At 40.3% G+C, this 27,002-nt stretch overlaps 2 protein-coding genes across 4 annotated transcripts in view; one reads left to right on the plus strand and one right to left on the minus strand.

Annotated features, from left to right (window-relative positions):
• Positions 1-284, minus strand: part of LOC114245225 (uncharacterized) — a 28,927-nt gene extending 28,643 nt beyond the window's left edge. Inside the window, exon 1 of the mRNA XM_089740118.1 lies at positions 56-284. The gene's annotated coding sequence lies outside the window, so the exon portion shown is untranslated. The remainder of the gene's footprint in view (positions 1-55) is intronic.
• The window catches only part of tan (C45 family peptidase tan), a 52,366-nt gene that overhangs the window by 7,318 nt on the left and 18,046 nt on the right, over positions 1-27,002 (plus strand). Inside the window, exon 1 of one of the 3 annotated variants that reach the window (XM_028177373.2) lies at positions 5,179-5,360. The exons of 1 other annotated variant lie outside the window; for it this stretch is intronic. In XM_028177373.2, the coding sequence (XP_028033174.2) occupies positions 5,309-5,360 (52 nt within the window). In that variant the 5' untranslated portion in view covers positions 5,179-5,308. Of the gene's footprint in view, positions 1-5,178; positions 5,361-25,402; positions 25,525-27,002 lie in introns of those variants that run through there. One more of the 3 variants, XM_028177382.2, reaches the window with a different exon arrangement.

Consider the following 27,002-nt stretch of genomic DNA (forward strand, 5'->3'; position numbering starts at 1 on the left):
ATCATTACGAAGTGGTAGAGCGCATCGTGAGCCCCGCGGACAGGTACCAACCTACCTTTGAACATCTTTAAAATCTTTATTGCTTCGGCTGATCTATCTTTGAAACACGTGGAGGCTTCGCGACTGGTTGGAGGTTCCTGCCCGTGTGGCCACACAACATGCCTCACTACCTACATAGTGCATACCAATACATCAGCTTATTTCAGTGATGTAAGCCTTCTGGCCTCTGACGCGTATTCGAAATCCGATAACCAATTTTTCATACACTTTAGAGCATTAATCAATTAATATATGTCAAATTGAATTGCCGACTAACCTTGTGTTTTTTTTTTGTTTGATTGTAAACCAGTATATTCTACCGGAGAACATGGTGACAAATGGCAAATGGTCGTTAGCGGAATTGGAAAAACGTGCCCGATACAGGTTCTGTGAAGGACAAACATACATACAGATAATTATTAATAATTGGTTATTCTGTAGCAGTTACTTCTGTAGTAGCGTGAGTGTGTTCACGAATACTCACGTAGATCTAATAACACCGCTGTTAGTTAAATTACTTTTTAAAGACTTGTGTACATAATGTAATTGTATATCGGCTTCACCCGCGTTAAATATGTAGTTCAGTACTTTGAACCTGAAATGCTTACTAAAATGTTGCCCGACAATAAAAAATCTCGTCCGTAATTATTATTATTATTATTTTATTGCTCTTGTAGGCAGACGAGCACACGGCCCATCTGATGGTGAGTGGTTACCGTCGCCCATGGTCTTCAGCAATGCCAGGGGCAGAGCCAAGCCGCTGCCTACCGCTAATACTCTCCATTATTTGGAGAGTGGGATATGATATGGGAATTAATAATTTGTATGGCCTCTTGTTGCGACTCCGCTTAACAAGTTGTATTAAAATTACGCGACATGCTTCTGCGTGCTCTGTATAACTACATGCACAATTTAGATTCGGAGAGGACTTCTTCAGATTCTCTAATTCAATGCGTTGATTTCCTTTTTAGTACAAATGCGACATGGATGGCCATTTTCATAAAATATTTTATTGCAAAGCCGAGTGAACGAGCCCACGGTCCACCAGTGTTAAAAGGTCATCAGAACCCATAGATATCACAACGGGAATGTCGTCCACATGAGGTCTGAGTTAATTTTATAGTATGGAACAGCTGTCCCACTCCGAATCGCAGGAGGAATAGACAGAGTGGTGAGAACTATCAGGTGAGCCCTCACGAGATATCCGACCGAAAACAGGCAAAAAGTATATCTTTTGCGGGCTTCATTTTGATTACACTATACTACTTCTCCATCTTGGAAAGCATCCTAAATTTGTATCAATTGCGTATATCATTGGAAAAAAATAGCACTTGTCTGGGGGATTTGAGCACTGGCATAGACGCATCGCACAATACAATTGCACCGCGCATCCTTTAGGCCATAATGACTTTTTTTGAAACAAAAAGAGAACTTTTCATACTTGTTATTAGTGTAATCCATTCAACTCATACAAGCTGACAAAGAGCTTAGAAGAAATCGAAGAACGAAGTTATGTGAATTACTTTAGTTTGTTAATTTAGTGTTTCTTTAATTTAAATCAGTAATAACAGTGGCTTATTAGCTGTACAGCATCTGTGAAAATGCACAAATGAAAGGAAATGAAACAAAGTCGCTGGGTATAACTTCTCGGGCTCTTCCAAAAACCCAAAGGATAAGTCTCAGTAAATAACTTCCATTTTATTGAGACTTTATTTCATCCCATCTCATCTCGTGTCGTTCAAAAAAATTCCAACAGTTTACAATATCAAATAAATCGACATCATTTCATTCCGCTTTCCCAACAATTACTTTCACCATTTTCAGACAATATTCTTTCTTATAGGGGACACATAAATCTCTGATTCCTCATTATAAATACGATAATAAAAAAATACTGTTAATCTATAAATCAAAAGCGTAACTGAAATTAATTCGATACGGGACGAAATGACTAGTATAAAATTTTTGGTAATTTGCCTACGGGACCTTAAAATGTATTAATTTCAGTCAATTTATTATTATAAAACAAATATCTGCAAATTACAATTTCACAGCTTTTAGCAAACACGTGTTTTTTATAAGCAGTTAAATTGTACCTTTATTTCCATATCACAGTGGCAGCTCATTGCGCACCGTCCTCGTGCACCTAATAATAGTTATGCTGGTATTGACTTTGATTTTCTCATGAATGATGGAAGCCACAAGGTTTCCCAGTCGAGGCCTAAAGTAATTTATAAACTATTTTATCTATGTTAAAGATAAATCAAGTACTGAATGTTTCAGTACAAAGTAAATAACAAATGATTTTTAAATTTTACAGTTGACCATCGCACAAGATAAGTTCTACCTTCATTTTTGTGTTTTATTCAATTACTCGGCAAATCGACTTTGTTATAAATACAGGGTTATGACTTTTCTTTTGAAATTTAAGAAACTCGTTCGCTATGTGTATCCAAGCTGTGAAGGCTGACAGAACTATTTACAAATCTATATTGACAACAGCCTGAGATGGCTGTATTGAAGCCGCTTCCCCGCCCGACAACTTGCTTTAATAATTATTGATCGAAATCTCACAGTCTCCTCTCTTAAGTTTACAAAAAAAAGGTGGAATAGAATCAAACGATTGACATTTTTGGGTTGCCTCCCCCATTATACTAAAAATTGGAAGGAATAGTCTCAAAGGTCATATTAATCCAAATACGATTCTATAAGTACTTTTGTTTTCGAAACGCATTAATTAAATACAATATTGTATTGGGCTCTGAACGTGAGGGGACCGTCATCCGACCGAATCACATTCCTTTTTTTTCCCCACCCTAATGGTTTATAGTCTCGAAGGACTATTCCAGCAACGCACTCTGTGGTAGGCGAGCTCAAGAGGCTCAACTTGGAAGAATTTGCTAACACTAGCCCTAGCAAGAGCAGAGCATCGCTAAATCTACCACCAGATCGGAATCGCAACCCACAGAAAAGATCCGGTGAGAAACTCAGTAGGCTCGACGCAGTTCGCTTTGAGTTCAACAAGAAAGATGACCGGTGCTAGGAGTACCTAAAGGCATCGAGAGTGGATCGAGAACATCCGACCTTACATGTTTAGGGCGACGACGGCATTGCGTTGTTGTCCAGTCGCTTCGGTCGTAAATGTAGTTCGAGGCCACTATAAGGGGGTTATGGTGCCGCGCCGCTTTCTCGAAGAACCGTTCCGATGCTCTCTTCAAATACTTACGTAACGGATCTAATTCTAAATCGTCGCAAAAATCTAAATTCCTTACATACCACGACTACCCACGACCGTACACGACTATCCTGCAAAAACGAACTTGTTACGAAAGGATAATTTACTTCGCTTACATTTCGTTGGCTAAAGACTAAAAATAAAGACCGCGTAAGAATGCGCCTCGATCGCGAGCTGTCTTTATGTTGGGACGGAATGTCGTCCCCCTGTGAGGGTGACCCTTAAGTAATTGACCTTCAAAGTCCAAGGTATGGGCTGGCTAAAGAGAGTTATGGAGGAAATGGTGTTACCGCTCCTAATACAAGGAAGTGGGGTCGAAAAGACGAGGCACTCTCCAGCCTAGTTCGCTTCCGATAGCGACTTTACGCGAACTGAAACGATAAGCACTTATACATGCTGTTGCAAATATATGAAAAGTATATAATAAGGTACAGGGCTATTTTTTAGTTTAGCAGCTAAACTAAGCTTCTGAGCAAGTTTTTAATTTTAATATTCTGACTATTAAGATGGCAATGAAAAAGAAAACTTGCTATATTATTGTACAAACATGTGCGCGATTAACACGCGGTAGGTACTTCTTAAGGCTCCTTGCCTTTTATCTCATTAGTATTTTATCTCATTTTCTCGCAAGCTGAATTATTTATTTTATTTTCTTATTAGTGTCGCTGTCTAAAAATAAATCATGTATTAAGGTCGTAACTAATAACGGTAATAAAAGTTTTAATTTTCTAATCCGAACAAAATAGAATCAAAAATATAAGAATTATCAGAAAATTAAGTGAACAGAATTAAATGATGTAATGAAACTTGGTGAGACATTTGCGGGACCAGGAGAACAAGAAAATTAAATAAATTGATAGCCTGATATTTTATACAAGGACTATCAATATGTACTTAAGCCTATGCCCCAAGAGTAGGTTTTAATAATAGAGTTCTTTATTGAATTTTTTTTTTTAACTACATGATTAGATATTATTATGTTATTTAGCTGGATTGGCCTCCCAAAACATGGTGAACCGACGACCTGTTGATAATCGCAGGGATGTCCTAGATGCAGGCAGCGCAGGACCGGTCCTTGTGGAGAGGCTTGGAGGAAGCTTATGTCTAACAGTGGACGGCTGTTGGCTGAAAGATAAATTTCACTATGTTATCCTGTTGTCAACATCATCTGGTAATATCTATCAACTGAAGCCCATAGATTAAACCGTGCATCCTGCTTGACACATGAGGTCGACGCTTTATATCTATGGCATAATTCAAACTCCCTCCTCTCCTCCTCCTCCACTCTTCAAACCGGAACCCAGGAACGACTCAACGGTTGGCTTATTTACCGTTAAAGATTCAGTTTAACGTTCTACATTACTAATTATATATGTAAATAACCACATGATAATTAAAGACGAATACAAAATATATATCTAAATAAGCCTATCTACTATAAATATAACTGCGTATCGCTTTTATGGAATGTAGTAACCATGATTTTTTAAAGGTTAAATTACTAAATTCTAAGTAATAAACAAATATGTACCTGCATATGTACATAGTAATGAGCCAAACCATTAGTAGAGGATTTTACATATGTGTTATGAAAATCATAATATTTCTTTGGTACACATTCATGTGGCCTTAACAAAGTATAGAATGCTTCTTGATCGCGTGCGCCTCATGTAAACATAATATTAACTTCGATAATTCTATTTCGGTGCCGAAAAATGTTAGTGTTTAAAAACTAATCAGCTTTTTCTAAAAAGTTTAATTCGTCATGAAGCAACTTCAAATAATTATATGTATAATGGACCAATGTCTCTGTTAATATTCTCGTTATGTACACCCCATTCGTGACGTATCTTTTTTTTTCTGTAGTATTTTTCCTCTAATCTTTTGGCCGACCAGTTCAGTGTACTGGTTCGCGTGTGAAAGACATTTTACCTACGACATCCAGTTTTCGGATCTAACTCACTCACCATCAGACCATACGACGGCTTGGGTTTTTTTTTTAAATTAAATTAGAAATTTATTTTGTAATTAATAATGAAACTATTGAATTCCGGTGGAGTTGTTACTATATTTTTAATTTTATTCGGTAAGTTTTTTATTTTTTTAGTGAGAAAAACATATATCGATGGGTGAAAGGCTGTTTGATTTAAGCGACATTTTTGCAACTTTACAGGAGAGCAATTTAAATTTTGAAATTTGGAAAAATACTATGACAAAAATCTTCTTCAGTTAGTTGAATGTGGCAAACATAATTGAAGTTCAATTAAAAACATCGATTTGTTGATGCTAATTCTAAATAAAACGCACCTTTAATTAGAAAGATAAATGTCGCGTATTAAGCGAAATGTCGCTTAAACAAAATAGCCTTTCACCTCTCGATATACAGGTACCTACAATTTTAGTGTCATCTTAACAGAAAAGTTGGTTGTAAAATGTTTAGAAACTAAGGAAAAACTTTTTAGTAAATAGGTCGTTGCACATTTAACGGTTGCCATTTTCTATTGTATAAGGTTCACAATAATTATAAAATAGAGGTAACACAAACCTATTAAAAACGGTTTAAATATCCAGCTTTATTACTTTATATGGATGGTGCGGACAGTGAGCGTTACCTTGATCTTAATGTTAGTAAAACAATTGATTTTAATCTTTATCGAATAAAATAAATGTCATTTAATGAATATTTGAATAATAGCACTGTCATTTTGTTCAGTCACAATATATTCATAATTATTCGAGACGAATGCTTGACGCTGAACTTCTAAATGGTTGGAGCGATTTTTATCATTTTTAGTGTTAGAATGAATCGCTAAGTAATGCAGCCTTGCAATTGGACTCGTTAGGTTTTTAGGTTTACTTATAGTAGTTCATAGTGGGCCTATGTCCAACAGTATAGGTCTGTCTACAATGGGAATTACAGATTGATAAAATATGTATTTCTACTCGAAGTTTCACGTCATGCTCGTGGAAGCAAAATTCAATTTGAAAAACCGACAAAGACAAGTCACGTGCACGTCTTCATTCTGTTATGTTTTTTCTCTCAATTCGAAGCAATTACGGATAATTACTTTAATTCCGCAGTTGTTGTGTATTGTATTAGATAAATAAGTTTTTATTATTCGCATTTTCTTTACTTCATCATTTTCTTCACAATGTAAATGCATTTAATGATAATATTAATGACAAACGTTAGATATACGTCTGCTGGTATCCTGTTTTCTACCACCCTTATAAAACCATAACACATATTAACTGAGTTGAAAACATTAGCATTTGTTACGATACAGATTGATTCAGTGATAGTTTCAGCTCATACAGAATGTATGTAATGTATGTACATGTTACTTATACCTGTATTACTAGTGGTAATGGTCTTGTGAGCCCACACAGCACAGTACCTAACCGGTACTGGTTGAAGGGTGGGAGATTCGTAGCGCCATATAATCGAGTCTTAAGCCATGTCTCCCGGGGGCGGCAGCATTCTGTATCGGTGTCCATGGACAGCGGCAACCGCCTAACACTAGGTGTGCCGCGAACTCGTTCACACATCTATACTAATATTATAAAGAGGAAAGATTTGTTTGTTTGTTTGTTTCGAATAGGCTCCGAAACTACTGGACCGATTTGAAAAATTCTTTTTCCATTAGAAGCCGACATTGTCCCTGATGAACATAGGCTATTTTTTTTTTTTTTTTTTGTTTCATGTGTGTTTTAATGTTTCCGAAGCGAAGCGAGGGCGGGTCGTTATTTAACAATAAAAGAACAATAAAAACTCTGTTCACAAAAAAGACAACGGCTCGTAACAATTTTTAGGTTTTGCCAAATTATTTGTGACGTTTGAAGTTCAAGCTTATACATAAAACTGGTATTGAAACTTGTAGTCGAGCTGACTATAAAAATCACGTATTTCTCGATATGTGTGAGATTCCCAATCGTATTTTTATTGCTAAAAAGTCGTAGTTCGATAATTAACGAATCACAAGATCGATCGATAGTGACCAGTGTGAATAATAACACACGTCATTACGGATCCTCCCGATTTATTAACGGTGCTTTTAGGTAGCTCAAGCACCGGTCACCGTCCTCGTCGAACCCGTCGCTTGCGATGAAGGGCTCGACGAGCGAATTAACCTATAGACACAGCTCACTGAGTTTCTCGCCGGATCTTCTCAGTGGGTTGCGTTTCCGATCCGGTGGTAGATTCTGCGAAGCACTGCTCTTGCTAGGGTTAGTGTTAGCAACACTCCGGTTTAAGCCCCGTGAGCTCACTTACATGTTAGGGAGAAGCTGAAATAGCCTCTGAAGGCTATCAGCAAAGGTAAAAATAATAAAAAATAATTGAATAGCACGTTGTATTTCCACCGCGGCTCGTACTAATTGTACAGTTGGTTCATGAATTACTTTTATCATTAACACAATTCCGTTATCTAACTAAACAAGCGACTACAAGTTTAGTGCGTAATTTAGAGTATATTTTTCGTGTTTCTGATTAAGTTCAAAGGTTTTTTCCGTAATCGTATTTTTTTTTTCGTAATTCGTCGACGTCGGTAGACTAATAATGAATATAAATGATATAAACAATATGTAATCACTTATTTGTCACTTAGACTGTTGGATCATGTTGGAACACGCCTCGCATTCAATCTACAACACATGCCATTCGAATCGAGTGCACCCTCTTGAAGTAAAAATTAAATTTCGTAAATTTATTTGTTTGTACGAGTTCTAATCCTTCAAAGTGCTAAAATAATATAACTATGTATATCGTGTCTTACAATAGGCCAGTGTCTCCCCCAAGCGTAAATATTGGACGGTGTGTGTGGCCGTCACATTCTCGCTCACGACTCGGTCGTGCGCGGACGTGCTTTCCGATCCGTGGCCCGCTTGCGAGCTGCGTCTCTGAACTCACAGCTGTGCTCGACAGTGTAGTGACCGTGAATACATCGTGCTTACAATTCGGTAGTGCGGACGTTCCGATCCGTTGATTGCTTGCGATCTGCGTCTCGGAGTCCATTTTTGTGCGCTAAAGTGTTGTAACCGCGAACCCACCCTTTACCAACTGTCTTTTTCAAGGCAAAAAAAATCGCTACGATCAGGCTTCCTGTGGCACTATCACAGGCTAGCGATTTCCTAACCCTTCCCAAAACAACAGTCTTTTTCAAGACTAGACCCCGCTCGCGATTCTGCCTGCTGTAGCACTATACAGCCCGAGCGGGTTCCTTTCCTTTTCCCCGCCGATTGCCGTTTTCACGGCATAGGCATTCCCCCCCCCCTACTCCTTGCTGTCCTGCAGCAAAGGGGGGTTACAAATCCTATCCGGGGCCTCGCCTTTCGGCGAGTTCAACAAAAGTCCCGGGGCCGCCCCCCCCCGGGCAAGAAGACAAGGAAAAATGGAAGACTGTGAAAGTGAAAGTGCTAGTGATATTGTCGGGTTCCTTCGGGATAGGTACCCGTCAATTAGGGCCGAGTATCTCGAGTTTAGGGCCGCTCGTGGCAATCCCTCCCCCCCGCGTCCGTCGCCGCGTATCTCAAACGTGCCTCGGAGACACGCCGCGCGCCCCCCGCCGCCGCGTCAAGTTCGAGCGCACGTTCCCACGATGCGGCTCACATAGCGCCTAACGCTACCCCCACCCCCGCGCCCGCGTCGACTACGTCATCGCGCGTTTCGTCCGTCGCGACCTCGATCGTTTCGAGTTCAGGCTCCGATACCGAATCGGAGATGGATTTCGAATCCGCGTCAAGCCCTCAGCCTGGAACTTCGGATGGGTTCCAAACCGTAACGCGCGGTAAAAAGCGTACTCGCGCCGTGGAGTCCCGGAGCTCCACGACGAAGCAGACTAAATCCGCGACCGCCTCCCGCCCGCAGGTAGTCGTGACACCGGAGTCGGACTCCGCTTGCCGTGTAACCCCACCGCCGCGTCCCAAACCCGCGCCCGCTCCTAAAGTAGCTGCCCCGCCCCCGCTGATTCTCCAGGAAAAAACTGCGTGGAACCGCGTTTCCCAGGCCCTTCAGGCAAATAAAATTAATTATACCCATGCGCGTAACGTCGCGCATGGGATTCAGATAAAGGTCGCAACGCCGGGCGACCATAGGGCCCTCTCTTCATACCTCCGAAAGGAGAACATAGGTTTTCACACCTATGCTCTTCAGGAGGACCGCGAGCTCCGCGTAGTAATACGCGGAGTCCCAAAAGAGCTAGATATCGAGTAGATTAAGGAGGATCTGACCGCTCAGTCCCTCCCGCTAGTTAGTGTGCACCGGATGTACAGTGGGCGGGGCAAACAGCCCTACAACATGATTCTAGTAGCGCTAGAACCCACCCCGGAGGCCAAAAAGAAGATCGCATGTCTCACGACAATTTGCGGCCTATCCGGGATCTCAATTGAAGCCCCCCATAGACGTGGCACTCCCGGGCAGTGCTACAGATGCCAGCTTTACGGCCACTCGGCTCGTAATTGCCACGCGCGCCCCCGCTGCGTAAAGTGCCTCGGCGATCACGCCACATTAGATTGCTCGCGAGTTAGGGAAACCGCGACCGAACCTCCAAGCTGTGTCCTATGCCTTAAGCAAGGGCACCCCGCGAACTACCGTGGATGTCCTAGGGCTCCGCGTAAACGTCCGACCCACCCAGCCCCCCGAACCGTCGGCCCAAAGACTTCGGCGCCTTCAGTGCCGAAACCCGCCTTCGTGCTGGCTGCAGTTCCCACGGTCTCGGCGTGGAAAAAGCCGCTGCCGTATACGAAGGCGGGAACGCAAACCGCACCCCCGCCCCCGCTCGCGACACGCCCCGCGCCCCAGCCCCTGCTCGCACCTCCACCCGCGCCCGCGTTCCTTCCCCCGCAACCCTCTGCCGTCAACGACTTCGCACTCGTGCGCGACTTCGTCACCGCTGTTAACTTCGACCGTCTGCGATCGTTCGCAGACGCGATACGTAGGTCGGTAACCCCCGAACAGAGACTCGCGGCCGCGTTCGATCACATGGACGTATACGAGTCCGTGTCCCGCACTTTATAAAAATCTTTACCGGTAATCAATGGCGCAAAAAGGTAGAGAAAAACCGTATTCCCTTACGTTAGCATTCTACAATGCTAACGGACTCGCGCAGCAACGCGATCAAGTTTTCGAATTCCTCCGCGATAATCTTGTAGATATTCTATTAGTGCAGGAAACCTGTCTGAAGCCCTCGCGTCGCGACCCGAAAGTCGCGAATTACGTCATGGTTAGGAATGACAGACTCACCGCCTCCAAAGGCGGGACTGCCATTTACTATAGGCGGGCCCTGCACGTTGTCCCTCTCGATACTCCCTCGCTCTCACATATCGAGGCGTCAGTGTGCCGTATCTCGCTGACGGGACACCAGCCGATCGTCATCGCATCCGTTTATCTCCCCCCGGACAAGCCCCTTCTGAGCAGTGACATCGAGTCACTGTTCGGCATGGGAGACTCTGTCATCCTGGCAGGCGATTTAAATTGCCACCACACTAGGTGGAACTACCATCGTACAAACGTTAACGGTAGGCGTCTCGACGACCTCACCTTCGAAGTAATCGGTCCCCCAACTCCAACATGTTATCCGTATAACATCGCGCTCCGTCTGAGCACTATAGACCTGGCATTGCTTAGGAACGTAACTCTGCGCTTGCGTTCCATCGAAGCACTGTCAGAGCTCGACTCAGACCACCGACCTGTCGTTATGCAGTATCACAACCCAGTCACTGTTACGAGGACCATGGTGGATTGGAATAAGCTGGGCACGTGCCTAGCCGAAGCCGCTCCGCCAATCCTCCCTTACGGCCCGGATTCGAATCTATCCCCCGAGGACACCGTCGAATCCATAAACATCATTACCGATCACATCTCTTCCGCGATCATTAGATCTTCAAAAGAAGTCGATGTGGAGGACAGCTTCCACCGCATCAGACTGTCCCCCGATCTTAGGAATCTCTTAAGAGTTAGGAACGCGGCAATCCGGGCCTACGATCGTCTTCCCACGCATTCAAACCGGATTCGGATGCGTCGTCTACAACGCGAAGTCCACTCCCGCTTAAGCGACGCGCGTAACGATAATTGGCATAGTTATTTAGAACAACTCGCGCCCTCCCACCAAGCATACTGGCGACTAGCTAGGACTCTCAAATCCGAAACTACCGCTACTATGCCTCCCCTCGTACGCCCTTCAGGCCAACCACCGGCATTCGATGACGATGACAAGGCTGAGCTGCTGGCCGATGCACTGCAAGAGCAGTGCACCACCAGCACTCAACACGCGGACCCCGAACACACCGAGTTAGTCGACAGGGAGGTCGAGCGCAGAGCTTCCCTGCCGCCCTCGGACGCGTTACCCCCCATTACCACTGACGAAGTTAAAGACGCGATCCACAACCTCCAACCTAGGAAGGCACCCGGCTCCGACGGCATCCGCAACCGCGCGCTAAAACTCTTGCCAGTCCAACTGATAGCAATGTTGGCTACAATTTTAAATGCCGCTATGACGCACTGCATCTTTCCCGCGGTGTGGAAAGAAGCGGACGTTATCGGTATACATAAGCCGGGCAAACCGACAAACGAAACTTCTAGTTACCGTCCGATTAGTCTCCTCCCGACTATAGGAAAAATTTACGAACGGCTCCTTAGGAAACGCCTCTGGGATTTTGTTACCGCGAACAAAATTCTCATAGACGAACAGTTCGGATTCCGCTCTAAACACTCGTGCGTACAACAAGTGCACCGCCTCACGGAGCACATTCTGATAGGACTAAATAGGCGTAAACAAATCCCGACCGGCGCCCTCTTCTTCGACATCGCGAAGACGTTCGACAAAGTCTGGCACAACGGTTTAATTTACAAACTGTACAACATGGGAGTGCCAGACAGACTCGTGCTCATCATACGAGACTTCTTGTCGAACCGTTCGTTTCGATATCGAGTAGAGGGAACTCGTTCTCGTCCCCGTCAACTGACTGCCGGAGTCCCGCAAGGCTCCGCGCTCTCCCCGTTATTATTTAGTTTGTATATCAATGATATACCCCGGTCTCCGGAGACCCATCTAGCGCTCTTCGCCGATGACACGGCTATCTACTACTCGTGTAGGAAGATGTCGCTGCTTCATCGGCGACTCCAGATCGCAGTAGCCACCATGGGACAGTGGTTCCGGAAGTGGCGAATAGACATCAACCCCACGAAAAGCGCAGCGGTGCTCTTCAAAAGGGGTCGCCCTCCGAACATCACTTCGAGCATCCCACTCCGTAGTAGGCGCGCAAACACCTCCGCCGTTAGTCCCATCACTCTCTTTGGCCAGCCCATACCGTGGGTCTCGAAGGTCAAATATCTAGGCGTCACCCTCGACAGAGGGATGACATTCCGTCCCCATATAAAAACGGTACGCGACCGCGCCGCGTTTATTCTAGGACGACTCTATCCAATGCTTTGTAGTCGAAGCAAACTGTCCCTCCGCAATAAGGTAACTCTCTACAAAACTTGTATACGCCCAGTCATGACGTATGCAAGCGTAGTGTTCGCTCACGCAGCCCGCACCCACTTGAAATCCCTTCAGGTTATTCAATCACGATTCTGCAGGATAGCCGTCGGAGCGCCATGGTTCCTTAGGAATGGGGATCTCCACGATGACCTGGAGCTCGACTCTCTTAGTAAGTATCTACAGTCGGCATCGCTGCGCCATTTTGAGAAGGCGGCACGACATGAGAACGCTCTCATCGTAGCCGCTGGAAATGACATACCCGACCCAGTAGACCGAATGGTAAACCGTCGACGTCGCCCAAAGCACGTCATTACGGATCCTCCTGATCCATTAACGGTGCATTAGGCACCACAAGCACCGGTCACCGTCCTCGTCGAACCCGTCGCTTGCGACGAAGGGCTCGACGAGCGAACTAACCCATAGACACAGCCCACTGAGTTTCTCGCCGGATCTTCTCAGTGGGTCGCGTTTCCGATCCGGTGGTAGATTCCGCGAAGCACTGCTCTTGCTAGGGTCAGTGTTAGCAACTCTCCGGTTGAGCCCCGCGAGCTCACCTACTAACGTTAGGGCGAAGCTGAAATAGCCTCTCAAGGCTATCAGCATAGGTAGGAAAAAAAAAAAAAAAAAAAAAAAAATGGCCGTCACACAGTCGCTCACTCCTTTTTCACGCCTTATTCAAAATCATCCCAAGTACTCTGAATTTTCCTACGTGATCGAACAATGAGGAGATTCATTGGAGACCGCTATGACATGCTCTTCTTCAAGCGGGGTTTTTGTAGAGTATTAAACGGTAGGCAGCGGCTTGGCTCTGCCCCTGGCATTGCTGACGTCCATGAGCGACGGTAACCACTCACCATCAGGTGGGCCGTATGATCGTCTGCCTACAGGGCAATAAAAAAAAATTATAAAAAAATAAAAAAGAGCCATGTTAAATTTTGCGACATTGCCGGAAATACTGCGAGGTTGAAGCAGCAGTGGCCACGCAACATTGTTCGTAGGACACAGGGCTGCTGGGACCACACAAATCTCAATTGGCGATCGCATTCTTTTATATGGCTCCCAGGGATCCTTTTAGTTTCTTGTACACTAACACAAAAAGCACATAATTTGATTTTTTTATTTTTACTCAGTTTTGTAGTTATTTAGTCATGAAATATTTAGGTAGTTCGATGAACGACAATAAACAGTTGTATTTCATAAGCTATAATCATAGTCAATCATAATCCAGAGCTATTTATTTGCATACATGTACAACTACATAATATCTAGCAGGATTTATTCAATTAATTTGCAAAAACTTGACAAAAGCGTATATCTTTTGACGTACTTGCGTATTAAAATAAAGGCTTATTTTAAAATTGTGCTAACGCTTGTGTTAACGAGTCAGGCGTTTTGGTGCAAACTGTAAGCCTGATTTTTGAATTGAATGAAACAAATAAATAAATAAAACGTATATACGAAAATTTTCTAGGTTACAAGATAAGAGCTTCAAAAACTACGCTTGTCAGTAAACGAACGTTAGAATTTCGCCATTAGTGCGACGAGGGGCGCCTGCTAATTTATTCGCTGATAACCTTCTTGATAACCACCCGATCAACGCGGCCTGCGTGCTGCGTGCTGCGTGCAATCAAGGACTCGTATTTGAGACACTCAAATTGTCTATATCAACCCCAAGCCAAGCATTAGCCAATATTTTAATACTGGTGGTAGGACCTCTTATGAGTCCGCTCGGGTAAGTACCACCACCCTGCCTATTTCTGCCGTGAAGCAGTAACGTGTTTCGGTTTGAAGGGTGGGGCAGCCGTTGTAACTATATTTGAGACCTTAGAACTTATATCTCAAGGTGGGTGGCCCAGTTACGTTGTAAATGTCTATGGGCTCCAGTAACCACTTAACACCAAGTGGGCTGTGAGCTCGTCTACCCATCTATGCAATAAAAATTTTTTTAAAAAGACAATCGTGTCTGCGTGTTCTGCTATAACACCACGCGGTCCTGTTTAAAGAGTTCGATTATTTAGGCATCTCAGGCTGTTCCAAATTAGACAGATTCACGCAGCAGTGAACTACCACCTTGGACTCGGTATTAAGATTTAATAATATTTTATGCAAACAGTATTTTGTCTAACGTCCACGTTCAGGGAAAACCTAGCTTGAATATATACCAGACAAATCAGTTCTACGCCCACAATTCTAACACAATCCCCGCAGCCGTCGCTGATCGTGTCAGTAAGACTTTGTTTCGCATTGTACTTACACAACCAAATTTGGTATACATATCTACGTATCAGAATTCTAAGCAGCCACATGGACGCTATGCAAAGTGTCTAGATTGTATCAAATGTAAATCTACCGAATAAGAACACGTTCTAAAATTAAGCTCAGATCACAGTGAGTGCTTGGAATGTCACCCGCTCACAATAGACCGGAGCTAGGCTTTGTTCAAAAGTCTTTTTTGAATTGCAAAGAATAGTTTTTGTTCTTCATATCCTGTTTTGTATAAATATACACAATACAGTAATAAATTCTGTTATACTAAATCCACACCGCCTGAGAACAAAGCATAATCGGGATTGATGTGAAGACATGGGTACTACAAGCGCACGCGGGTTGATACCATCATCCAGCCCTAAACACTTTATTACGGATCCTCCCAATTCATTAACAGTGCTTTTAGGTACCACAAGCACCGATCACCGTTCTCATCGAACCTGTCGCTTGTCGGCGCGCAAACTAACCCATAGACACAACCCACTAAGTTTCTCGCCTGATCTTCTCAGTGGGTCGCGTTCCGATCCGGTGGTAGATTCTGCGAAGCACTGCTCTTGCTAGGGCTAGTGTTAGCAACGCCCTCAGGTTAGAGCCATCTACTCGCCCGGAGATTCTAGTATTACCCCTCGAAGTTACTAGAATAGTAGAATAGGTCGAAGAGAAAAAAAAGATCGAGACGGCACAACCGGTTGCAGTTTGCTCCAACTTCTTGATGTTATTTGTTCCTAATAATCTACCACTCATAATATTTTATTTCGGTCATGAAAATCTTCGAAAACGAGAGAGTATTACGAGTCCAATTTAGAACTGACAATTCTGACCTAATTCGTATTACTTCAGTATAATAACTTATGTAAACAAACCTACTTTTGAATTCTCAATACAATTAGTATAAAATTAGATCATTAAACACCTTTAAACAGTTGTGAAATACTCAAAGTATAAATAATATTGAATGACCTTGTATAAAATAAATTATGATATTGTCACAGGCATTGTCTTATAAACATTTACAAATTCTTGTCAAGATCACTCGTTTGCTCACACTGCTTTTGAATGATTGAATTGAATTTACAGTTAAAGTTTCTGACCAGTTTTAAACAGATTCATAAGACAATACGAATTTACGGGTCTCGATCTCAAATTAAGGAAAGTTGGGATTTCTTAATTAAGGAATGTTGGGATTCCTTAATTTGAGATTAACACCGTGAAAACTCACAATTTTTTGTTGATATCTAAAACAAATAATCGGGAACGATCTGTGTCCATTACTAGGATTTAGTCCATCAGCCAAATAATCTTATTTTCCAGTTGCAGAACAGTAGGATAGCCCTTAATCTAAGACAGTAATCCTGGACCATATGATTTGGAGTAAATTTCAAATCATACATATCTGCGTCTACGTATTCTGCGTTACATATCTACGTCTATACTGATTCTAAGACATTATTTGCGTCCTCCTCATTCCCGTTGTCACAGTAGGGCGAGTCGGACTAATATGGACCCAAAGTTGCAGTTTTATTCTTCCGTCTCGTCATCTTCATAACTTACCTAAATATAAATAGGATAGAACATGATTTTACATAGCCCGTTATAAACAATGAAGTCATCAAATTTCACGATGTCGATTTCACGTTTCATTGGCCACATTGAATTAAAACTTAAACCTGTTTAAAACAACTGCATTATTAGGTTTTTACATGCCATGATTTAATAGACATCTATATATATACACACGAGTATATCTATAAATGGGAAAAAACTAAATAGCATCTTCGCTATTTGACAACTGTTTTTTTTTTTATCAACAGACGAAATTAATGTTTGGAAAAAATATTAGGAGGAAGTGTTTTTTTTTAATATCAATAATAAAACAAAAATAATATTTTATACGTGAATTGAGTTAAAATGTTTAGGCTTCCATTATTTCAGTCTAATTGCGATCACTGGACGAACTAATTCGAATTAAAAATAGAAACCTTAAAAATTTAAGTATTTTCGGGTTTCGACGTGGTAGCAGCTCTCGATATCAGTTCTACACATGATTTAATGCACACCCTCTGCACACTGATTTAATGGAAAAAACTATTTAACATACGTCTTTGGGTACTTTCAACCGAGTTTTATGACGTCACACCCCATGATCTATAATATATAGGCTGAGAAAATCGCATTACTTGTGTCCATCCCACGTGTTTTTTCCACGTAAAAAACTACTTACCTCCTTTAAATCTAAACACCATCGGTTGTAGCGTAGATACAAGCGAGCGTCCTAGACCGTGAGCGAGGTCGACAACTCGTAATCTATTCATAACCCGACGCCCCGAGTCAGAAGCGATTTGTAATTTACTATTACGTCTATATTGAGACATTAGAACTCATATCTCAAGGTGGGTGGCGCATTTACGTTGTAGATGTCTATGGGCTCCAGTAACAACTTAACACCAGGTGGGCTGTGAGCTCGTCCACCCAGCTAAGCAAGAAAAAAAAACTACTATTACTGCTCAGTTTCTCGCCGGATCTTCTCAGTGGGTCACGTTTCCGATCCGGTGGTAGATTCTGCGAAGCACTGCTCTTGCTAGGGCCAGTATTAGCAACACCTCGAGCTTGAACCCCGAGAGCTCACCTACAGGGTAACGCTGATATAGCTGATAAAAAAATTACTATTACGACCTTCTTGTCAATTCAGGTACTTTCACAGACCGTACCTGCACATAATAAAATAATTAAATGTATCACAACACGTAAACTATAATATAATATATCGCATAGATATTATGAGCTGCATTAATCAACTCAAAATCGATATTATTATGGTTTTCAAATTATATAGTTATTTCCATATATTATGTAGATTTATATTTACCATTCCGAAACAGAGAAATCCGTTCCATGTTCCCGAAGTAATCTATTGCGCATCACTCTTTGATCCATAAACTACTATAATAATTCTACAGCAACGGTCATCATTGCAACCTTTGATAATTTATAATCATATACGTCACTATCATCACAAATATATACTAATATAAAAATCTACAGTGGTTTTTACGGATGTTCCGTTATAGCTACTGAACCATGTATCCGATTGACTTGAAACTTGGTATCCATGTAGAAAATAAATGTACTTAATGGATAGGCTAATATTTATATGAGTGTTGGACTCCCTACACCAGTTGTGGGGGCGTTAATGATGAGAATCTTTGTGGGGGTGAGAAATAATAATGTTGATTTTAAATGCCCAGCGTAGCGGACGGGTACAGCTAGTACAAATATATAAATAAAAAATATTTGCATAGCCAAACAATTGTCTGTTCACTTAATACTTGTTTTAAGGTGCGTATCGAGTTGATATCAAATGTCGGAGGAAGAGCAAACGCTTCAGTCTCGTGCCTTGTACCACACAAAGTAATTATGTGAATAAGTTCGTAAGCACTTGTAAATAGCACCGACGATTACTATTGTCATTCATGGTGCGGTTTTTAGGCCTCTTTTTGTGTTATATTTCCGCTTATGTCTACGTCGACAGTTCAACAAATACACGTGAAGACAAAAAAACGGGTCCATTAAACATCGGTTTTCATGTTTGATCGTAAGTAGACGTGGATCGGGCGAAGAAAGTATTAAAACGTAATGTTAGGTTTTTCATTCTAACTTCAAATTAATTAGCAAAAATTGACACAAAATATATCCTGGATTGTCCAACAATTAGTTACATTAGACGACACTATGCTAATGTATTGGACGGTTTTTCACTGCTATTGTGGTCGCTCGGTGTTGCATCGGAGCCCAACGACAATAACAAAATCCCGCTGATGCTGTTGTCTAATCTCCATACTTTAACGCACCGTCACACAATATCATCTTCGAAGATATTATGCAAAAAAAATTTTTTGCTTAGATGGGTGGACGATCTCACAGCACAGGTATTAAGTGGTTACCGTAGCCTATAAATATCTACAACTTAAATGCGCCATCTACCTCGAGATATAAGTTCTAAGGTCTCAAGTATAGTTACAACGGCTGCCGTACCCTTCAAACCGAAGCGCATTACTGCTTCACGGCTGAAACAGACAGAGTGATGGTACCTACCCATGTGGACTCCTACACAGGAGGTCCTACCACCAGTAAATCGCCTCATATGTCAATGTGTGATTTCAATCTCGTAGAAATATCTATGCGCCCGGTAACCGCCTAACACCAGGTTGACTGTGAATATGTCTACCTCTAGCACACAGCAATAAAACCAACTTCCTGCTAGAATATTACACTTCAAAATGTAATCAAGAACAATGGTACGTATGTACGTAATTAATAATTAAAACTACGTAAATAATAAAAACATAATTTTTAACTGGTCGTAAATATTTAATTAGGCATAATGTTTACTAGTATTGCTTCCAACATATTGAATCAAGAACAAATTAATCTTATCTATCTTATCTTTAATCTCATTAATGCAATGATACAGTGGATGTATTAATATTTAGTACCAAATCAACATATTGTTAAAAATGTTTAAATTATTTCAACAAAAATTTCAAATACTTAACGGGGTAAAAATAAAATAAGAAACTTACTTTACTTACTTTACTGCATCGGTTCAGAATGTGATACATATCACGGTAACAGATTTGATTAAACCATCCTTCGCGAAGTCTTATTATTATTGCATGTCGAGGGTCGAGAGGAGAGGTCTGCCTTTTTGTTAAAATTGGTTTAAAAATTGCTCAATTTTTCGTCGAACATTTTTAGTTTCGAGTCTTTTACAATTAAAATTAACACGTAGCCATACCTAATATGTTTATTAAATGTTAAGCAATCATATTTGTAACGCGCCTTGCTAGCCAGCGGTATATTAATATTATTTTTACTAATTACTAATACTAGAAATTAAAACACGTTCGTAAATTCCAAACCGTTTCCAAACCAAATTGCAAACATAATATTATTTGGTAAAATTCTCCAAAATTATTTTGTACGTAATATATAACTATATTTATTATCCGTAACAAATGAAAACTCAAAATAAAAACTCAAAACTCAAAAACTCTAAATAGTAATGTTAACTATCTCTCAACTTTACAACTTAAGCATAAGTCACACTGCCACACGCTCTTATTTTTATTCTGATTTATAAATTATCAAATAAAAGTGCTTCGTAAATTACAAAATGAAATATAACATTTAAAAAGTGACTGTATGAATAATGTCATTAAATTTCTCAATTTACCTAGCCAAGAGACAACATTCTTGATTTAAATTATGGCCTAATCTAATGAATTAAGTAAATCTTTCCTTAAGTAGTCCGGTCAACAGCAAGCTGTGCTGCCCTGAATTTGGACACTCTAACGTTCACGTAACATTTATTTTTCAACAAACAACTTTAAACTTCACAAAGGTAGTTGTATTATGAGTCTGGATTAGTACATATTATACACGTTTATTTGAATCTGTAATATATAATTAAGTAAAGGGTTATTCATTAAAAACGCTCCACGGTGTTTCCGGAGCGCTATGACATGTCCTTCTTCAAATGAGGCTTGTGGAGAGTACTCAACGGTAGGCAGCGGCTTGGCTCTGCCCCTGGCATTGCTGAAGTCCATGGGCGACGGTAACCACTTACCATCAGGTGGGCCGTATGCTCGTCTGCCTACAAGGGCAATAAAAAACATTTAAAAATTAAAAATAATATAAAAAACCTGTTTAAGTGACGTTGCCACAATTTATATGTTATCTTAAAGGGTACCTGCTCGATGACATTATGTATGGAATATAATTTCGGGTAAATGGCTACCGCGACTACGCTGTAGGTGGTGTCTCATAGTGGACCAATTTAGTATGACATCTTCGCATTAATGGGGCTCAATTTCACGAAGAGCGTGACTTATGTTGGCCTTCAAGGCGGCAATAGACTATGGTTTGTCTGCGTTCCATGGTGAAATGTCGCGACTAATTAAGTGATTGTGCCAAATTTGACAGCTCTCGCTTTACCAAGATGGCCACTATGAGCTGTCAAGTTCGCGCGTCCCTATTGAAAAACCCTCTAACCATAATATATGAGGACAGTGTGTATCAACTAGCCGCTGCCACTTCGATAAAGCGTAGCTATACAATGTGCAACGGAGATAGCTTTGTTGTTTCGTGATTATCATTGAAGGGAATTAAGAATAATGCTAAATACGACCTGCAAAGCCTATTTAGTATTACGATTTGAGCGATATACGTCGTCTCTGCACCGTAGATAGGAGCTCTCGTCAGCTTCCTCTTAGCTACAAAGTTACTTATCGTATTTTGGCAAACAATTTGTAATTCAATGTATTTTAATATTGTAGTCGGGTCTTAGTTTTTTTGTTTCTTAAAAATGTCAATATTATGAACATAAATTAATTATTTTATATACTAAATTAATTATGTAACGATTGTGAGAATAATACTAATTTGAATATAATGATTTTATACAGATTCGTGCTATGTCTCACAAACGAACCGGCACTCTTTGACTGTCGTAGTTTTGTTGTTTCTTCGTCTGGATAGTTATTTATAATATTATTTAACCTATGTTCGCTACCGAGATAGCTGAATCATGAAACCTGTTCTTAAAATCAGATCGTAATTAGGCAAAGGCTTTAAATATTTTGAAGGTCGACAACTTAGATCGTCAAAGAAGAAGATTTCCTGACCTCTGGTTAGTGTTTCGGGATTGGCCCCCTTCATAATCGAACCCGCTTTGATATAACCTTTTTTAGAAAAATCTTTTCCATGTCCCATGTAAAAATGATTACGCAACGTGTATAGATATAAATTGGTTCAGATATTTCGCACGAATAGACAACTGTCTCAAGCGGGCGACAGGGCCATTTCGCGTGACCGACACTATGGTTGTCTACTCTCCTCTTGTTTGAACTAAAACATATCTATTTACTAGGTACATTCATTACTTATCATCTGTCAGGACATAAATTTACATATTGTTGGGCGTATGGTAAGCGCGCACGGTCCGAAGGTACCAGCATCCTGTCTAGCTTTACCGCGAAGCAGGCATGCAATATTTACAGCTCTGTCTCATGTGAGGCTGTGAATTTCTTTGGACATATGGGCTTCATGAGCCCGGAAAACCACTCCATAAAAGTATGCGGTAAGTTAGTCTTCACAAAACAGAAACACAAAACAAAAAATATCTGGTATCATCCTGTGTCTATAGACATAGCCATAATATGTAGTACTTAAGTTAGACTTTAGTCACTACTAGAACAAGGATAAGATGGACGCTAGGAATAGTGAGTAATGTAGAGTTTTGGAATGATACGGGACTGTTAACATCTGCATTGCATTGCCGACGTGCATTAGCGACTGGAACGTCTCTGTCCGTACTTTGTAAAGCTAATACGATGACAACTTTACCAATTATACAGCCTTACAATTAAGCTTAATGATAAATTGTTTTGCTTACATAGCGCCTAAGCCTGCTGTAAATACCAATGCAAGAGGTTCTTGATTCAGAAAAACATAATTAGTGCAGAACTCGGTACTAACTCTGGCCAATAAAAGATATTTTAATGTCTATTAAAATTAATTAGTGTCATAGTCTAAAAGTGATTCAAAATTAAAATATTTATGAAATGAAAACGACTACAGTTTGTTTATTTAATGCAGAACGTTTCGAACGTAGGAACTAGCAAACTATTACATGACGCGGTTTCACTCGCGTTATGTACCACAATAACAACAAAACAGGCAGTGTTGTTGCGAACAAAAATAAACACATAAATCTCTCACTCACTCTTCGGCCCATAAACTCATCTCTTTACAAACAAACAATGTCGATTCACTTCTCCGGGCATGTACGAGATCGCGGCATCATCTTTCGTAATAAACAACACAATCCTTCAAAGTTTAAAAATGTTAATTAGGTAGTGAATGTTGCGAACGCTAACCCTGCCAGCCTAGTCCTAGTTGTTGTTTAAGTAACGCAGCTGACGACGTGAACCAAATCTCGCTAGTCACTTGTTTACAACGCCATATCCGGTTTAACTATACAGAATTAGGGAATTTAAATTTATCGATTCTAAATACAGAATTTTAATAACGTAACAATACCAAACTTGCTTTCGTTACCAGTTACAATACAGAGTGCCGCCATCGTGACAAATATAATTTTAAGTTAATTAAAATAAAAAATTTAAGCTGTATGTAACATATGTGCAAATATGTGTAATTATTTCTAAGGAGCACAATTAGAAGCTATGTATTTATGTACTTTAATTTTGTTAATCTACATATACAAATTGATGATTGATAATTTCCGAAAAATTTCAAAGTTGAAAAACGAGTAATTGCTCTGTTCTCTCTGCTCTGTGGTTACTGCGAAGGAAAGCATGTTTGAATTGAATCGATTAATAAAACTAATCAATCATCAGTAAGACTCAGTCGTGGTATTGTTCCATTAACTTGAATAGAAACAGAATTTGAAACGACATACAAATTAAATTTGAAGCACCAAGAGTTTTTCGATCGTTCTCCGTCAGTAAGTATCTACAGGCGGCATCGCTGCGCCACTTTGAGAAGACGGCACGACATGAGAACCCTCTTGTCGTGGCCGTTGGAAACTACATACCCGATCCTGTAGACCGAATGGTAAACCGTCGACATCGCCCAAAGCACGTCATCACGGATCCTCCTGATCCATTAACGGTGCTTTTAGGCACTACAAGCACCGGTCACCGTCCTCGTCGAACCCGTCGCTTGCGACGAAGAGCTCGACGAGCGAATTAACCCATAGACACAGCCCACTGAGTTTCTCGCCGGATCTTCTCAGTGGGTCGCATTTCCGACCCGGTAGTAGATTTTGCGAAGCACTGCTCTTACTAGGGTCAGTGTTAGCAACTCTCCGGTTTGAGCCCCGTGAGCTCACCTACACACGCTAGGGTAAGCTGAAACAGCCTCTCAAGGCTATCAGCATAGGTAGGAAAAAAAAGATCGTTCTCTTATCTATCTATATATTAATACGTGAAGCAAAAACTTTGTACCCCTTTTTACGAATATTGCGCGGACGGAGGAGTATGAAATTTCTCACACTTATAGAGAATATATAGAGGGAGTACACAAAGCTGATTTTTTTTTAAATAATGCATAAAAGATACTTAAAATCAATAAAGAAAACATTACACACACTACCATGTATTTGACACAACACATACATAAAAATATACTCTTTGTTTACTGTCAATTGGGAAACTTTTGTTATTGTTTAAAGTCTGTGGTCGAATTGAAAATAGATTAATATTGTTTGTCTTTAGTATTATTGATCTATAGTGCAGTTTTGACAAATGCTGTGATTATATTATCGAAATATAATAGTGTTTGACAATAGAACCATAATAATGTTTAAACTTATAATTTCAATTAATTATAGTCGAACCTCGACTACTGCGGGGCCACTAGTTACTATATAAAATACATGTTTGTGTTACGATTAATTTTTTTTTAATTCTTAGCAACACAGTGCCCACTACGCTCCCTCTGATAAGGTGGATTCATTTATGGAATTGTTGTTGAAAGCTGTGTGTGAAATATAATTTTTTTGATAAATCTAAGATATTGGTTTCACAAGTCATTCAATCATTCAAACCACGCCGTGTTGCTATTCCTAATTCAATTTAATAGTTTAGCTTTTATTAAAAATTTAAATTTAAAATAAACGTCACTGATCAGAATTTATTTAACATTTAACATCAGTGAGGAAAATATTTTCAAACTTGATTCCACTAGATGAATACTTAACTCTTAATTAATGTTCACGAAGTAATTATACAAAAATAAGATTTTGCAACACATTTAATAATATGTTACGACTTAATTTTAAAATTTCACATATAAATTTAATTTCTGTCAAAAATAAACTGGGCTTTTAAATTGACTGCCTAGAGTGTTGAAAAGCTGTTTTTATTGTGATAAATGGATAACAATTATGAGCTTAATGACTCATAATGTTACTTCTGTACGATTCTACAAACAATTGTATATTCTGTTTATCTGTGTATGCAAAAATATACAGACGTAATAATAGCAATAGTGAGAAAAAAGTTGAGTACAGCTTATTTCTTAATTATCTCTTCATGGGAACAATTAAAATTTTAGGAACATCTAAATCAGTGAAATTTTGGTTGTAAAATAAAATTTGCATAGAGTTTTCAACCAGCGGCTATATTTATATAACCTAATGGAACACACCTCGCAAGATTTACCTCAAAAACGTTTATAATTCACAAAAAAGGGAAAATTCATTTCGATTCTCGATCGAGTAAGGACAATATGTCTATGTTTACGCCTAAGACAATCTTACGTAATGTTTCATAGCATCCTTGATTGTGGTTGGCCGACAGGCAAGCTATATTAGACACTAAACACTATGTCAGTCAGTAGATAGCGCGCGTCCGTGCCGAAACAACACTGTAAATTAAAACTAAGATAATAAAAAAGAAATAATGAGAGAATTGAATGGTAAGTTTTAATTTTATTGCATTTTTTTTTCTTATAAACTTCCGCGAATGTTCCATCACAATGTAATTTAATGATTTCTGTCAGCCAAGTTAAACTCGTGTCATTTTTGATTATGTTTGTAAACAAAACTACATATTACGCGCGTGTAAAATGTTGTATGTTGGTCATCAGTTGATTCCGTCACGTTAGAACGATAAAGCATCGTGCTTGGCTCTGTCGTAGCTCTTTGTCATCAACAATGGGTGACTGTCGGGACGTTTCGGTTATTGATAAACACATCAAGACCAGTCAAGAAACATTTAATTATTTCAACAATATTAAAATAAAAAAACATCAAAATATCAAACTATTTTTAATACAACAACAAATAACAAATACTGAAATTGAATCAAAAGCAAGTACAAAATACATCTTATAGCAATTGAATGCAACGGGTTTTGTTCGCAAAAGGCATTATCAAAGTCACCTAAATACTTTAGATTTTTTTCTTAATTATAATACTTAATTAGATTGTAATTAACTCCACGATCTTTCCCACCGTCACTAGATAAACATATTTTATACTTTTAAAATATCATTTAAATTCATAATAAATTGACAAGCAATCTCTTTATTGTCGACCATTGTGGTAGTAGGCTGTGTATTTGCCCACCCTGCTTTTATTATTATACTATTGATGACATAGCAAGTCGGCAATATCCCCTATGCACAGCACTTTTGCCATGGGTACCATCAGCTCTACCATTAAGTACTTGTCTCAAGGTTAATGGTGGTACCCCTGTTGACCTTGTGGCTTGTCATTTAACACCAGAGTGCCATGGTGTCGACCAAAATAAGAAAGGTGCGTCATAGGTATTTTTGTCGAACATTAGGTATGGTGTGTTCCCGTCAAGACCATTGTTCCATATACGTAAGGCTCCAAGTGTATTTTGACTTGGTTGAAGCAGTATCAATAGCGGTAGTAGTGTCTTTTTTATGATTGAAGGATTACTGGTGGCCCTGAGGCCTTTCCAGTTTCAAGAGGGTAGGTGGTCGAGCAAAGGCTCAGCCAGGAGAGATTGTAGTGGCGCCTGGGATTCATCTCTTTGGGGTTCATACAAATCAGTAATTTCGCTCGCCGTCCGCGGCTGTAACCACTGCTACCTGGGGCCCCTACCCCCCTCGTCGGACTGGAAGGCATGCCTTTAAACTAACCTGTACATTAGAGTAGCGACCCGCCCCAGCTTCGCGAGGCTTACTTCAACAGTATATAACGCTGAAAGTGCATTAAAGTAATTTTATTTCTATTCATTATCATATCATTTTTACTTCTTGCTTTATCAGTGACGAACTTCCTAAAAATAATTTTCTTTCAACATGAAAGGCACCAATTATCACAATTTCTTGTCAGTAAGGACAAGTACACATATAATAGCGGACCCCTCAAACGCTAGCTAGCCCGATGGGAGCGCCACTTATTGGGCTTAATTGTGAATATC

The sequence above is a fragment of the Bombyx mandarina genome, chromosome 01 (genome assembly GCF_030267445.1).
Source record: "Bombyx mandarina strain Sakado chromosome 01, ASM3026744v2".
In the NCBI taxonomy this organism is placed as follows: Eukaryota; Metazoa; Arthropoda; class Insecta; order Lepidoptera; family Bombycidae; genus Bombyx; species Bombyx mandarina.